This window comes from Yamadazyma tenuis, chromosome 2 (assembly GCF_029203305.1).
Source record: "Yamadazyma tenuis chromosome 2, complete sequence".
In the NCBI taxonomy this organism is placed as follows: domain Eukaryota; kingdom Fungi; phylum Ascomycota; class Pichiomycetes; order Serinales; family Debaryomycetaceae; genus Yamadazyma; species Yamadazyma tenuis.
The window spans coordinates 1,792,902-1,809,286 of NC_089462.1; the positions used below are offsets into that span (position 1 = coordinate 1,792,902).

General features: G+C 46.1%; 6 protein-coding genes across 6 annotated transcripts; all 6 read left to right on the forward strand. All coding sequences in view use genetic code 12, as the record gives it.

Moving 5' to 3' along the window:
* Positions 1–437: 437 nt before the first annotated feature.
* Positions 438–3,780, forward strand: slp1 (WD repeat-containing protein slp1; the record flags this gene model as incomplete). Its single annotated transcript, XM_006689228.2, has 3 exons — positions 438–1,986; positions 2,032–2,039; positions 2,602–3,780. The coding sequence occupies 3 exons, from the start codon at positions 438–440 to the stop codon at positions 3,778–3,780; spliced, it is 2,736 nt and encodes a 911-aa protein (XP_006689291.2).
* Positions 3,781–3,996: 216 nt separating this feature from the next.
* On the forward strand, positions 3,997–5,886 carry PSN45_002186 (uncharacterized protein; the record flags this gene model as incomplete). The annotated part of the gene is made up of 1 exon (XM_006689225.2): positions 3,997–5,886. One exon carries the CDS (start codon positions 3,997–3,999, stop codon positions 5,884–5,886), a length of 1,890 nt encoding a protein of 629 aa, XP_006689288.1.
* Positions 5,887–6,180: 294 nt separating this feature from the next.
* On the forward strand, positions 6,181–7,362 carry PSN45_002187 (uncharacterized protein; the record flags this gene model as incomplete). Its single annotated transcript, XM_006689226.1, has 1 exon — positions 6,181–7,362. The coding sequence occupies one exon, from the start codon at positions 6,181–6,183 to the stop codon at positions 7,360–7,362; it is 1,182 nt and encodes a 393-aa protein (XP_006689289.1).
* An 88-nt stretch (positions 7,363–7,450) lies between these two features.
* On the forward strand, positions 7,451–9,670 carry AMD1 (AMP deaminase; the record flags this gene model as incomplete). Its single annotated transcript, XM_006689223.2, has 1 exon — positions 7,451–9,670. The coding sequence occupies one exon, from the start codon at positions 7,451–7,453 to the stop codon at positions 9,668–9,670; it is 2,220 nt and encodes a 739-aa protein (XP_006689286.2).
* Positions 9,671–9,833: 163 nt separating this feature from the next.
* On the forward strand, positions 9,834–11,567 carry THI20 (trifunctional hydroxymethylpyrimidine kinase/phosphomethylpyrimidine kinase/thiaminase; the record flags this gene model as incomplete). Its single annotated transcript, XM_006689222.1, has 1 exon — positions 9,834–11,567. The coding sequence occupies one exon, from the start codon at positions 9,834–9,836 to the stop codon at positions 11,565–11,567; it is 1,734 nt and encodes a 577-aa protein (XP_006689285.1).
* Positions 11,568–12,127: 560 nt separating this feature from the next.
* On the forward strand, positions 12,128–16,315 carry PAN1 (actin organization and endocytosis protein; the record flags this gene model as incomplete). Its single annotated transcript, XM_066157812.1, has 1 exon — positions 12,128–16,315. The coding sequence occupies one exon, from the start codon at positions 12,128–12,130 to the stop codon at positions 16,313–16,315; it is 4,188 nt and encodes a 1,395-aa protein (XP_066013909.1).
* Positions 16,316–16,385: the final 70 nt, after the last annotated feature.

Below are 16,385 nucleotides of genomic sequence, written 5' to 3' on the forward strand. Positions count from 1 at the left end.
CATCTTCACCTCCCAAACGAAGCTCCATTAAGCAAATTAATAGCGGAAATCAAAATATTACAAAATTTCCCATTACGGATCCACCACAAGTGCTCTGAAGAATTTTTTCTTTTTTTGCCGTGATACTTGCAATCTGCGAACGGTTGTTAAGCAAATCTAAATTCTTCCACCGTCTGATCCATCTGACAAACACCTAAAGTCGAAGGCATCAGAGACTATATTGCATCAACACTGCCACTGCCACGGCTCTTACCCTCCATCCGCTCTCTGTTGCATCTCCCTCTGGTTGTACTTGTGTCATGGCTCCGTTGATCCTCGAACCAACCTCGTCACCTCCACTTGGACACCTGGAAAACCCCCATTTTAAAACGTCGCCGGCCAAGCACACCGCCGCCCCCTCACACACCTCGCCCACCAAACGGGTCCATTTGAAAAACATGAGTCCCAACGTCTCCAAAAAAACCATCTACCTCAACTTCACTCCCAAGCACGAAGAGTCTCGCATCCACAAACGACCCACTCTCAAACGGCCAATCTCCCACCCCCGGTCCCATAGCTCCATCACCCGCCACAACCCAAGCTTGGCGTTGTCGCCGTCCAAATTGACCCAGTCGCTCAGAAGAACTAATTCTTTCAATGATAATGCCTTCACCACCTCGTCCAACACTTTGGACAGATTTATTCCCTCCCGCCATAACTCTGTCAGCAGCAAGTTGGAGACCAATAACGTCAAGCCGCACCCCAACGCGTCGCCGCTGACCCACATCAAGGCCCAGTCCTCCAAAATTTACCAGAAACATGTGGCTGAGGCCTGCGGCTTGGACATGAACTCGCGGGTGTTGCAGTACCAACCACTTCCTCCCGACCGCAAGAAACCGGTCAGCTTATTCAGCAGCGTCGGATCCTCGTCGCGGTCCATCACCCCAGCCATTGCCTTTGCCCGGGCCAAAAAAGTCCCTACCGCTCCTGAAAGAGTGTTGGACGCACCGGGGCTCATCGATGACTTTTACCTCAACTTATTAGCTTGGTCGCTGACCAACTTGTTGGCCATCGGACTTGAAGACACGGTGTACGTGTGGAACGCCTCGACCGGGTCCGTGGGACTTTTGTGTGAATTGGCCAATAAGTGCACGGTGTCGTCGTTAAAATGGTCTGACGACGGGCTGTACATTTCGATCGGAAAAGACGACGGGCTCGTGGAGATCTGGGACATTGAGACCAACACCAAGTTGAGGACCCTCAACTGTGACAGTCATTTCACACGGGTAGCGGCTCAGGCCTGGAATCAGCACATCTTAACCAGTGGGCTGCGAATCGGTAGCTTGTACCACTCGGACGTGAGAGTGCCTCTGCACTTTTCTGCCAAGTTCGAAGACGCTCATACGGCAGAGATTTGTGGCATTGAGTACAAACTGGATGGTCTGCAATTTTCCACCGGTGGAAACGATAATCTCGTGTGCATATGGGATGTCAGGTCTTCCGGCACAACGCATCAGCCCATGTTCTCCAAGAGAACCCATAAGGCTGCCGTCAAGGCTTTGCTGTATTGTCCCTTTCAGAACAACTTGTTGGCCACAGGAGGTGGTTCTTCAGATAAAACCATCAACTTCTGGAACACTAGCACCGGTACCAGGGTCAATAGCATTGAAACTGAATCCCAGATCTCCTCGTTGAATTGGGGGTTTTCGTCGGGCACCGGTATTGAAGTGGTGGCCACCCATGGCTTCCCTAATAATAACATCTCATTGTTCAGCTATCCCACTTTGCAGAAGACAGGTGAAATCCACCAAGCACATGGATCTCGTATTTTGAGTGGGTGTCTTAGTCCTGATAGTCTCACCTTGGCAACGGTTGCGGGGGACGAGAACTTGAAGTTCTGGTCGATCTTCAATATGCCCAAGTCTGGGAAAGATAAGGATACTTTGGCTGATTCAGATAATGCTGACTTTTCCGACGAGAAACGAATGGAAAAATTAATGAACTTACGTTAGTATAGACAATACATTCGAGAGAAACCAATAGAGAATGAAGAAATGGACGTTGGCAGAAGACAGTAGAGACATTGGCAACTTAGTGACAAGCGGTGTAGAGAAATGAATATTGGTGACCAGACGAGCAGAAATAGAGAGCTGAGATAGATACTAAGAGCTGTAATCATCTCTGTGCCGCTACTGGTTCATCCCTGCAGCCACCACAAACACTTACTAGTCAGATTCACACAATCTAACTAAAAAGGAAGATGCCGTTCTAATCGGGAAAAACGAGATGCCGAAAAATCTTATCGTGATAACTGACCATCCCATATTTCAGCCCCACTGATCTAATGGCCATATAGTTCATCAGACCTCTCATCTCTCAAACCCTTTAATTATCCGTTTACTTGCCTCACCTCTTCCTGCGGTATTATGTCCAGTTATGCGGTAACTAAAGTCGCAGCGGATGTCCGCGAACCAAAACCAGAACCGGCGAGAAAAACAGGAGAAACAAAAAACATTTTATTATTAAGTGACCACTTATTTATCATCAATCTACAAGGTTTTCCCCAATTAATTCGAACTCCTTTGGTTCCAACATCCTTATAATCCGTCCATATACTTGAAGCAACACCAGTTTTTTTCGATGTCGACCGATGGAGAGTTCACCAGAGTCCAAATATTTGGCACGGTGTTTGAAATTACAAACAGATACACAGACCTAAACCCGGTGGGTATGGGTGCCTTCGGCCTCGTGTGCTCGGCGGTAGACAAGTTGACCGGCCAGAACGTGGCGGTCAAAAAGATCATGAAACCGTTTCTGACATCAGTTTTAGCCAAAAGAACATATAGAGAGTTAAAGTTGTTGAAGCACTTGACACACGAGAACTTGATCACCTTGGATGACATATTCTTGTCGCCCTTGGAAGATATCTACTTTGTGTCGGAATTGCAAGGTACCGATTTGCACCGATTATTAAGTTCTCGTCCCTTGGAAAAGCAGTTCATCCAGTACTTTACTTATCAGATATTGAGAGGATTGAAGTACGTGCACTCGGCCGGTGTCATCCACCGAGACTTAAAGCCTTCCAATATCTTGATCAACGAAAACTGTGACTTGAAAATCTGTGATTTTGGATTGGCCCGAATCCAGGACCTCCAAATGACCGGGTATGTATCCACCAGATACTACAGAGCCCCAGAAATCATGTTGACCTGGCAGAAATATGACACCGAGGTGGACTTGTGGTCGGTTGGATGCATATTATCGGAAATGATCGAAGGCAAACCGTTGTTCCCAGGTAAAGACCATGTGCACCAATTTTCCATCATAACCGAATTATTGGGTTCACCTCCACCAGATGTCATTGACACCATTTGCTCGGAGAATACCTTGAGGTTCGTACAATCCTTACCGCACAGAGAGCCCATCTCGTTTAGTGAAAGATTTGCTCATTGCAACCATGTTGAGCCTGAGGCCATAGATTTGTTGGCAAGAATGTTAATCTTCGATCCCAAGAAGAGGATAAGTGCCGCAGACGCCTTGTCCCATTCCTATATGGAACCATACCATGATCCAACCGATGAACCGGTATGTCAGTCCAAGTTTGACTGGAGTTTCAACGATGCTGATTTGCCTGTTGATACTTGGAGAGTGATGATGTACAGCGAGATTTTAGATTTCCACCAAATCGTCGGCGATAACGGTCAGGCACCACAGCCCGATGAGCTTGCGCAGCTCCAGCATGAGGGGATCCAGGCCCCTTCAAACGGACAATCTCAAAGCCATGAACAGAGAGTAGAGTAATGATAAACATTTGTAAGAACAAATAACCGAATACTAGTTTGTAGCCACAGATCCTGGAATACCACTACCTTTGAGTCACACTACCTCATTTCGTCCTCATTTCGTCCTCATTTCGTCCTCCTTTCACATTTCATGTATTTGGGTTCTCGTTCTCTCGTCCTCTTCTTCAATCTGCTCGCGTTCGCGATCCAATATCTACTACTTATTCTTCGTCTAATGAATGCTTCGTCCCAATCACTATCGGGGCACGAGTACGTAAAGCAGATCGACCACCATCTTGATATACGTCTCGAGTACACTCACCAAGACGAAGCTGGTGTCGAATGCATTGTCACATTTGTTAATAAACACGAATCCACCCTTGTTGTCAATTCCACCCAACATCCCCAGACACCCAATGTCGACCTTCCCGGCATCCTGGAGGCCTCTATGCGTCTTTCGGATGGTTCCCCAGGTACCACCCACCTTTTTGTTGGGTATCTCCAGCTTTTCGGGTATGTGGTACTCAACTATAAGGCTGAGCTAGATGATAAAACAACTCTTTCCAATCTGGACCATGCTCCCCGAAACTCCCACTGGTGGGTCAACAAAGAGTACATTGGCAACTTTCTGGATCCCGACAATGATATCTACGAACGGAACGAGAAGCTTGACACGGTTCCATTCATATATGACAATTTTCAAGACCAATTGGTTATCGGAGGAAGATTAGGAGGTATCAACGACTTGGTGATCGAGGATGAAAAGAAGGGCACCCCCGTGACAATTGACCTGTCACAGAGGTACTTGCTCCAGGATTTGGTGTACAACTTCAACACTTTCAAACCCCCATCTCCCAAAGATAATATTGAAGAAGATGGGAAAGTACCGTTGAAGACCATAACTGATTGTATCATCCCATTTTTCTCCACCAGCCAGTCTCTATTGTTCACCGACTTGTCGTTGGGTGCATTTGCCTCTAAACGGTTTATGGTCAAGTTTCCTGTTATGCCTGATTCACCTCCAACTTACAATGCCAATCTGACCGGTTTGACGGGTGAACAGGGTCTAGTCAGCATCAGACATCTGTTGGTGGTTGGTTTCCAAAAATTGGACACCAACAATCAGTTGTGTCCTGTTTCGCTTTATTTTCCATTGCCCATAAAACCAGAGAGAAAAGGACGAGATGAAAGATGGCTTCAAGCAGATTATTTGCAACATGTCACCATTGACAAGTCTTGGAAAGCCCAGATTATCCCCGATTCTTCGGAAATGAAGAAGTCTCATTCCCTGATACAACAAGAGCTCGATTTCAATGGCCTGGATAAGACAAATGAACTGAAACAGGCATTTCTTGGGGACCTAGATAAGTTGATCGAGGCTGATTTGCATAACCTCCCCAAGATGTCCACCAGGGAGCGGAAAAAAAGTATAAACAACATGAATGAACTGGAGGACATTCAAGGGGTGGTTCCTCAAATCCCAACCCATTTAAAGAAACAGTACAATTTCCTTGTGAACAATCGCCAGCTCTGTTTGATCACTTTCTCACGTCCGTACTATCATGTTGGCGAAGACTTAATGTTCCACATAGACCTCAGTCACGAAGATACACAAGAGTCTACCACAATCGTTGGTGTGAGTGCTCACCTAGAAGCTCACGAAGTTTTCCACTTAAAGGACAACCAGAAATATACCAATATCTATGGAGTAAGTCCCAGCATTAAGGTTAACACCCTTGCGCCTTCGATGTTGAATTCAGCTGTTGAACATAAAACTGGTGCTGTGAGTAGCTATATTAACATCCCCAATTTTGCCTGCTCTCAGTTCCAGAGCTCGAAGTTCATGGACTTGAAGTATTTTGTGGTATTTGAGTTTAATCTCATGAAACTGGACACCTCCAATACAAATACAAATGGCACACGCCAGAGTCAGGATGATGAGCCGGTGGACCCCTTACAAGAATCACAAGAGCTGGCGACTTTACTAGAACAAACAGAGCATCACGAACAACCCAACGGCCACTGGCACGAAACGGACTTCCTGCTGCACATCCAAAACTACAAGTTCAACAACTATGGAAATGAGTTCACTTTCAGATTACCAGTAGTGATACTCCCTAGCTGAGCTTAATAACCCTGATTCCGCCTCCTGCATGGAGCCGATGCTCGCTTGGAATGTTCGCAATTTCACCAAAACAAACTAAATTGACTACATGCACGAGGCTCGAATAGGGCATTTAATTGCAGTTTGCGAAAAGATTTGCACAATCGCTCAGTTTCTGGCAACGGAAACTATTACAATAAAGATGTGCGATGAGACAATAGGCACACAAAATTTCTCTGGGGTGAAATTTGTATCTACCAAATGTATAAGTAGCCTTACGGGCGTCGCAATTTTTTTCTCTCGTTACCCAGTAACATGAAACTTTCTACACTCGCTTTATCCTGTTTCTCGTTATTCACATGTATCCATGGAGAAACCTCATCTCCTTCATTCGTCGAATACGGCGTCGATGTGGTTGAGAGACAATTGAGTATCCCTTCGCTCGTCTCCAGTTTGCTCGATGGATTCGACGTGGCCGACATCATCTCGGATGTCAACTTTGAGAAAATCGCTGGATGGGCTGATGACTTGTTAAACGAAGGTGACAACATTGATATCTTAGACAAAATTTTCGTCAGCTTGAAGAACACCAAAATTCTCCCCAATGCCGGTGTGTACCTTGTCACACACAACCTGACGTTGCAGATTCTTGAAGATTCCCTTCCCACCATATTGCTGGTAACTGGAAACATCAACACCACTGACTTCTGGGTGGCATTGGATAGATCTGGGTTGGCGTACTCGGTGGTGGCTGGTGCTCTCGAAAGTGATGAGTTCTTACCCTCAGTGTTGAGCATCGCCAAAAAGTTGATCAAGTCAGGAGGTATCAACTTGGAAAGTCTCTTGGAACAGGCAGAGAAGTTGATTGAAAGAGATACCATATACGCCGAGTTCGAGCTGGAGGTTGAGCCCCCCATGACATTTGCTACCCTCTACAGAAGAGATAACATCGAGGATTTGTTGGAAACGGTGATGGAGTCGATTGAACGATCCGGCTTACTCAACGATACTATCATGACATTGCTCACCGATGAAGAATTCCAAGATGCCACAGTGGTGCTCATCCAAGGAGCTTTGCAGAACATCGGCTCGCTTATTCAAGGATCCGACTTTTCTGCCTTGCTGCCCATTCTTCAGTCTTTGTGGGATTCCAACATGTTGCAAGATATCTTGGAGGAAGCCTTACAAGACAAGGGTTTGAGAACGGCATTGACCACCGATTTGGCGTCGATGTTGAAACAAGGAAGTATCAAGGAAACTGACTTGGTGTCGAAGAGCGATAAGGCGGCTATTTTGGCCAAAGATGAAGCCATGTCAGCCAGTGAGGTTGAATCTCTGGTGGCTGCTGCTTCTGCCACAGAAGCATCTTCTTCGTCAAAAGCATCGTCTTCATCCACAGAAACCAGTGACTCCGAAGATGGAGCTTCCTTGTTCCGTAGTAGCCCTGCGGCCGTGGCTCTCGGGGTGTTGGTTCCTGTGGGGATGTTTTTAATCTAGTTACCCAGATCTTCGACCTTATCTTAATAAATTATTTTCGCGCATTGATTCTCTCTTGTAAAACTTACCAGAGATGCTGCACTTCAATATGGAACTTGACTCTCACGACCCAGACAGTGACAATGATGACTTCGCCTTGCCACAAACTTACCCTATGCATCACGAAGAAGACCCAATGGAGGAGCTGCTTTCGAAATCGTTCAGTTCTGCCCACTTTTCAACAGCCGAAGACCGGTTCATCAAAGACCACGACTTGAAACTCAAGGCATTTGAGGCCTTGAACGAGTCCAAAAGCCCCCATGGTCTGTCCAAGCGAAGACCATCGATCATTGACTTGCCCAACACGTCGCGCTACTTCCACCCAGCACCCTCCAATGCTGTTCACAACAATGCCCACGATCCGCACGCCGAAACAAGCTCCAACGCCCTTCCAGAAGAATACCCGTCAGAAGAGTTAATTGGTTTGTTCAAAAACGTCAAGGTGTCGCTCGACTTGAGACACAAGTACCAGTCCATTTCTTTACAGCTCAGTGAAATGGATAATCCTAAAAACAAAGACGAGTGGCTGGTATATCCTCCACCGCCCAAACCCACGTACAAGTCGAAAAACAGATTCAACCAGTTGCCCAGTGTCGACAGCGACGTGGAGGAGGAGTTCGACTTGTCGAAATGTGTGATTCCAGAACCAACAGATGCCTACGACTTCCGAACCAACAACGAAGATGTGTTTGAGATCTATGACAAGTTGTCGAATGAGAACATCATTCGAGTCCCCGGCATTGCCGAGTACTATGGTGACTTGAAGACAATCGCCAAGATCGCGTCAGATGGTCCTACCAAGTCGTTTTCATTCAAACGGTTGGAGTACCTCGAAGCCAAGTGGAACTTGTACTACTTGTTGAACGAATTTGAAGAGAGCAAGCAGTCCAAAAAGAACCCTCATCGTGACTTCTACAACGTGCGTAAGGTCGACACCCATATCCACCACTCAGCTTGCATGAACCAGAAGCACTTGTTGAGATTCATCAAATACAAGTTGAAGACAGTGCCTCATGAAGAGGTGATTTTCAGAGACGGCAAAGTGTTGACGTTGGAGGAGGTATTCAAGTCGTTAAACTTGACCGGCTACGACTTGTCTATCGACACCTTGGATATGCATGCACATACTGACTCGTTCCATCGGTTTGACAAGTTCAACTTGAAGTATAATCCAATCGGTGAGTCGAGATTAAGGGAAATTTTCTTGAAGACCGATAACTACATCAATGGTAAGTACTTGGCTGAGATCACCAAGCAAGTGTTTGAGGATTTGGAGAGCTCCAAGTATCAGATGACGGAGTTGAGAATCTCCATCTACGGAAGATCTTATGACGAATGGGATAGGTTGGCTGCGTGGGTCATCGATAACAAACTAGTGAGTCACAACGTCAGATGGTTGATCCAGGTGCCTCGGTTGTACGACATTTACAAGAAGAACGGTAATGTTATGAACTTTCAAGACATTCTCATCAACTTGTTTGAGCCTTTGATCAAAGTGTCGTTAAACCCCAAATGCAACCCCAAGTTGCATGTATTTTTGGAAAGAGTGGTGGGATTCGATTCGGTCGATGATGAGTCCAAACAAGAAAGCCCCCACAGAAAGTATGCTCCGGCCGAAAGTTGGGACTTCAGTAATAATCCTCCTTATTCTTACTACTTGTACTACCTTTTTGCCAACTTGTCATCTTTGAACCACTTAAGAGCCAAGTTGGGCTTCAACACCTTTCTCTTGAGACCCCATAGTGGAGAAGCTGGAGATCCTGAGCATCTTATAAGTGCATTTTTGACGTCTCATTCAATCAGTCATGGGATCCTATTGAGAAAGCTTCCATTCATCCAGTACTTATACTTCTTGGACCAAATCGGGTTGGCAATGTCACCGTTGTCCAATAACGCGTTGTTTTTGACGTACGATAAGAACCCCTTCTTCAACTTTTTCAAGAAAGGATTGAACGTTTCGTTGTCTACTGATGATCCTTTACAGTTCTCCTATACCAAGGAACCGTTGATAGAAGAATACTCGGTGGCTGCTCAGATCTATAAGTTATCTGCTGTTGATATGTGTGAGTTGGCCCGAAACTCGGTTCTACAATCAGGATGGGAGGCTTCTATCAAGAAGCACTGGCTTGGAAAGAAGTATATGGCTGGAGGAACTGAGGGTAATAACATCGAGAAGACCAACGTTCCAAACATCCGGGTCAATTACAGAGAACGAACTCTTCAAAGTGAATTGGCTTTGGTCGAATACTACACCTCATTATCCCATTAGAGTGGAGTTTACAGTAATTTGCTTTATAGATTTTGATTATACGCTCGTTATAGACTGAGATTATTCCGAAGTCCTGTAAGCGCATAAAATTATTGCGACCCAAATACCATCCACCGTGCACTTCAAAAGGAAATGATCCAAAAAATTCCCCTTTTCTTTCAAAATGGTTCCCAACGTTGAAGTTAAACTCAGAAGCATTGTTCCTGAAGTATCGCACCAGTTACCGGTGGTGTTGACAATTGCCGGCTCTGATAGTTCAGGAGGTGCTGGGATTGAAGCGGATATCAAGACCCTTTCTGCGTTCAAAGTGTATGGACTGACATGTATCACGGCGTTGACAGCCCAGAATACCAGGGGTGTACGGACGGTCACCAAAACCCCAAAAGATACATTGAGGGATATTTTAGATGCCATCTTTGAAGACTTTTTGACTGACTCGCACTCTCCTTTGAAAGCTATTAAAACCGGAATGCTTACTCTAGAGGCTGTCGAAGTTTTGGATGAATACATTGACAAGATTCACAAACACGACTTAAAGGTTGTATTGGATCCCGTGATGATAAGCACATCGGGGTCGCAATTGTTTGATGAAGAAGGCATAAAGTTGTGCTTGGGCAGCATCATCAAATCGTCTCAATTGGTGACCCCCAACTTCGAAGAAGCTTTGGTGTTGTATCGACTCAGTAGTGGCAAAAGAGTTGTTGGTAGTGAGCTTTGTACTATGGACTTGTTGGTAGATTTTACCGCTAAACTTCAGGCCACTCTTGGCTGCGAAAATGTGCTTCTCAAAGGTGGCCATCTTCCATGGAACAGTCACACCGGAACCCCTTTTCGAGAGGGAGAAGATATCAGTAACAAGGTCATAAGAGATGTGTTGTACGAGTCTAAGACGGGGAAAACTACTGTTTTTGAACTGGTGTCGGTGGAATCGGAAAACACCCATGGTACTGGCTGTACTCTATCATCAGCAATTGCTGCAAATATTGCTTTAGGGGTTAATTTGGCCAATGCGGTAGCCATCTCCATTGATTATATTCACAGGGGTCTTGTTAACATGCCAGTGAAGTTGGGACTAGGCAATGGCCCTTTGAACCACACTATCAGTCCTGCTAGACAAGTGGAGATGGTAGTTGCCCACTCCAGCGAAGCCAATGCTGGGAATGAGGTGGTCAAAAACAACACTTCTGTATATGAATTCTTCAAGACCCATCCGAAGGTGACCCCCCTGTGGCAGAAATATACTAGGCATGGCTTTGTGGAGAAAGTTGCCAGCAATAACTTGAAGTTCAACCAGTTTCTTTACTTCTTGAAGCAGGATTATTACTATTTAATCAACTACGCCCAGATCCACGCTTTGGCAGCAGCAGTTGCTCCTTCGTACTATCAAACACATGAAGAAGCTCTCATCATTGGAGAAGTGGTTGAGGAAATAGAAAAACATCGGAAAAAGTTGACCAAGAAGTACGACATTGACTATGAACGAGACATTAACATCGATGTAGAGTTGTCTCCTGGAAGAGCGTGTTTGGAATATTGTGAGTACCTTTTGGATATAGCCAAGCGCGAGGACTTTCTTGGAATCAAGGTGGCTCTAGCACCTTGTCTTCATGGGTATTATGAAGCTGGGATTTACGGAGCTGAGCTCAGAAAGAACCATGACGGAGCTTTAAATGCCTTGTCTTTGCAGGAGCATTCGGATATTTATGAATCGTGGCTAGGTGACTATACCTCAGACTGGTACCAACAAGCGCATGAGAAAGGTATACAAGCGTTGCAAGATTTGTTTGAGAAGAGTGAGATTACTCAGGCCCGATTAGATGAGTTGGTGGATGTTTTTGCGCATGTGACGAGACTTGAGGTTCGTTTCTGGGATGAGTGCCGGGAATTGAGTGAATAGAGTATATGAGTAGATGTGGATAGAATAGATAGAGAATATGAGCATGGAGAAATAAATGAGTAGATGTGGATAGAATAGATAGAGAATATGAGCATGGAGAAATAAATGAGTAGATGGCATAATATAGAGAGAGAAGAATGCCAGGAAAGAACATCCCATCTCAGTTGTAGAACTATTTTCTATTACAAACACTATGAAAAGTGTGAAACTTGCAGAAATGCTCAACTCTACCACCAACTCAAACACTGTTAAAAACACGTTAGAAAACCCCCAAAAACCCCTAAAAAATACACACCCATTCATACCCCTATCTAACTCACCCCAGTACTGTTAATGCGTCTACCACCCCCAATCACTCACCTAAACGTATTTCCATCTCGTCCCTATTTACTGAGGCCGCGAGGCTAACCCGCAAACTTAATTTGCAGATTCACTCTCATGGTCAACCAAACTCCTCGATTCGCATTGGAACCCTCAAACGCTGTCCAGCAATTACCTGAGCGTCTGCCGACTTTTAATCAATTGTCCAACTGATGTATAATCCGTATCAGCAGCAGCAGATGGGATTCAACCCCAACCAGCAGCAAGCTGCGTATGGGGGAGGAATGCCTCAGCAGCAGCAGTTTCAACCCCAGGCCACCGGTTTCTACAACCAGCAGCCTCAGTTGAATCTACAATCCCAAGCCACTGGTTACTACCAACAACAACAGCCCCCAAACTCGTTCGGGCAGCTGTTCCAGCCACCCTCGTTGCAGCCCCAGGCCACTGGCTTCATCCAATCCCAGGCCACTGGTTTCCAACAGGCTGTGCAAAATGTATCTGAGAACAACGAGTTGAAGATCCCCAGCATCCGGTTATCATTTATTACCGTTGCTGACCAGACTAAGTTCGAGCACTTGTATCGTACCGCAGTGCCTAAGGGCGAGCTGGCAATTTCAGGCGACTCTTGTAGGGACATTTTACTTCGGTCAGGCTTACAACCAGTGACCTTGGCCGAAATTTGGTCATTATCTGACACCAATAAAAGTGGCAGTTTGTTGTTCCCCGAATTTGCTTTGGCCTTGCACTTGTGTAACTTGGCCTTGAAGGGAGAGGCTTTGCCATCGGCGTTGCCGGAAAAATGGCTGAATGAAGTCAAGAGTTTTGTCGATGCTATCAACTTTAGTGTTCCCGAAGACCCTAACAACATTTTGCAAAATACTCCTTTTGCTCCGCAACAACAGGACTGGTTTGCCGGGCAGCCTCCAGCCACATCTTTCCAACCCCAACAAACAGGCTTTCAACCTCAGCAGACTGGTTTCCAACCACAAACCAGTTTCCAATCTCAACAAACTGGGTTTGGTGCTCCACCTCCTTTGACTTCCCAGAGAACGGGGGGAGGCACGTTGATTCCTTTGCAGCCTCAACAAACAGCCGGTTTAATTCCCGCTCAAAAAACTGGGCCTCTCCAGCAACAAGCCACCGGCTTCCAAAGTCAATTGGCAGCTCAGCTTACTGGAGGAGCTCCACTTCGGGCTCAAACCACTGGGTTCAATGCTGGAAGCTTTATGTCGCCCCAGAAAACGGGGCCACTACAAGCTCAAGGCGCTGGTTTCAACGGACAGCTCACTCAACAGAGAACTGGTACCCTTCAACCACAAGGCACAGGATTCCAATCCCAGCAAACCAGTTTCCAGTCTCAACTGGGCTTTCAGCCTCAACAGACCGGGTTTCAGCCTCAACAAACGGGCTTTCAGCCCCAGCAGACTGGGTTCCAACCCCAACAAACCGGCTTACAACCACAACAGACGGGCTACTTACAAAGTCAGCCTACCGGAAGACCGGGCCAATGGGGGTTTGTATCGACGCCAACTGGAGGTATTCCTGGCTTAAATGCTATGGAACAGCATTTCCTTCCTTCGGCTCAGTTGCCAACTAACAATTTGCAAAATGTCATGGGAGGAAACTTGAGCTCCAACGTGACTTGGGCCATCACCAAGCAAGAAAAGCAAATCTATGACGGAATCTTCAATGCCTGGGATAGCTCCAAGAAAGGTTATGTCCAAGGTGATGTTGCCATTAACATTTTTGGTAAATCAGGATTGGCTAGACCTGATTTAGAATCCATCTGGAACTTGGCAGACTCGAGTAACAGAGGTAAACTTAACAGAGATGAGTTTGCGGTTGCCATGCATTTGGTTTACAGAAGATTGAATGGGCTCGACATTCCTTTAAGATTGCCTCCTGAACTTGTTCCTCCTTCTCATAAGAACTTACAGGAATCATTTGATACTTTAAAGAATTCAATCAAGGGGAGCAAAGCGGCCCCTAGAACAAGTCTTTCAGGCTCCTCGAATTCCACCAAATCCAATGGCAGTAGATTCAAGAACAACGATGATAATGTTGGATATGTGTCCAGCACCCGTCACAGAAGTAGAACCTTTGGTGATAGCCCTAACAATACCAGTGTTAAGACTTCTAAAGACGCAGACTTGACTGTTGAGGATATGAAGAAGATGATCCGGGAAAAGAAGATTCTTTTGGACGCCCTAGACACCAATGATCAAGGATCCCACCCTTCAAAGAGTTATTCCAACAACTCCGTCAACCAAGAAGTCGAAGGTCTTAAGAGAAAGATCAAGGGTGTACAAGACCAACTCGACTCTTTTGGGGCTGGAAATGCGGCACTCGAGGAAAAGAAGGCTTTGCTTGATAAATTAGATCATTTGACCAAGGACGTGGTTCCTGGATTAATCCAAAGAATTTATAAGGTTAACGAGGATATTTCCAAGGCAAAGGTTGATGTTGAAACTGCCAGGTTGAAGAAGAGCAATCCGGATTGGAACCCACTGAACAGTGAAGCTGGAATCGTGGGAACTGGTCCAAATGGTGAAGTCACCGAAGCTGACAGAAGAAAGTTTAGATCCAAGCAATTATTGAACCAACGGATGGCTGCTCTTACAGGTAAGTCATATGGAGGAAACAACAACCAAGAGCTTGATCAACAATTGAACCTGTCAATCGAGAGAGTGAAGAAGGAAAAGGAGGACCAATTCAGTATCATCAAGGATATCGAGTCTAGTATCAAAGAACTAGAAGAAGGATGTGCTGCCAATTTACAAGTTTCTTCCCAAGAGGAATTTGGTACTTCCAAATGGGAAAGAGGTGAGGGTGTGAATGAACTGGTCGCCAACTTTATCAAGGACCTTGTTGCAACTTCGAAATCTATTCAACAAAGAAACCAGAAGGTTGAAGCATCTAAACCCGCTTCATTGGTCAAGAAGCCAGAATCGTTCGCTTCTCCTCAAGCCACTGGCTCGAGTGTTGGATCAAGTTCTGGCGATTCCTACAGTTCGTACAAGACTCCTGAAGATAGGGCTGCTTACATCAAGTCTCAAGCAGAAAAGAGAATGAACGACAGATTGGCTAAGTTAGGTATCACTAGACGCAGAGGTACCGAAACCCAGGAAAGTGTCTCGACTTTGAAACCAAATTCTCCCAAGACCACCCAACCGGAGCCTGTTCCTGTGAAACAAGCGGTAGCTGAACCTGCTAAAAAGCAGGAAATCAAAGCACCTGTTGAAGAATCAAGTGAAGAAGATAACGATGAGGAGTACAAGGAACTCATCAAGCAGAAGCAAGAATTGGAGGCTCGTGAAAGAGAAAGACGGGAAAAGAGAAAGAAAGACAAAGAAGAGAGATTAGCAAAGTTGAAGAGAGAGATGGAGGATTTGGCGAACAAGGAAGATGATGACTATTCAGACGACGAAGATGCGGCTCCAAAAGCAACACCAACTTACGGTCCTGGAACTACCAAAAAGGAGGATCCAAAACCAGTTGAAGTAAAGCCAGAGAGCCTGAACATTGAAGAGAAGAAGCCCCATGAAAGTAATCCGTTTGCTAAGATGACACCCAAGACCGAGACACCAGTACCTTCTCATAGCTCTAATCCATTCTTCAAGCCTCAATCTGGAACCGCGACACCTACAATTGACCCTAAGAAAGCGGAAGCCCAAAGAGCTTCACAGAGAGGATTGGGTGATGATGACTGGAGTGACTCTGAAGATAATGAGAGTGAAGATGAAACGCCAAACCGTGCAGGTGCTGCTCATTTGGCCAGTTTGCTCTTTGGTGGAATGGCACCACCTCCACAGAGGGCCACTGAGGAAGAAGTGCCATCTCCTGAGACCTTAGCGGAGGCGCCAAAAGCAGTTGAGGCACCAGCACCACCCCAGGCAATTGAAGCACCAGTACCACCGGTTGAAGAACCAGTCTCTGAGGCACCCGTACCACCGGTCGAAGCCCTTGCACCACCGGTGCCTCAAGCACCACCAGCTCCTCCTATTCCAATGGATATCCCCCCGGTCCCTACGGAGTCTCTTCAAGCACCTCCTATTCCAACAGAGGTGCCACCAACTCCGGCCCCACCTATTCCATTTGAAGCACCTCCAGTACCTTTAGGAATCCCAGCAGCAGCAGCACCACCACCAGTGGCACCGCCAATTCCTTCACAAGCTCCTCCATCAGCACCTCCAGCACCACCGGCACCTCCAGCTCCACCGGCACCTCCAGCTCCACCGGTACCTCCAGCTCCACCAGCACCTCCAAGTGACTCCAACGGATCTGCCAATGGATCTGCGTCTCTTCCTCCTCCACCAGCAAGTATCACTGCTTTGCTTGGTGAGATCCAGCTTGGAAAATCGTTGAAGAAAGTCGACCCGGAACAACAAAGAATTGTCGAGGGAGGAACGGTTGGAAGAGTTTTGTGATTGTTAAAAGTTAAACCCATTGAAATCTTAGGCAAATTAGAACTGTTAAAATATATACAAATTGTCCTAT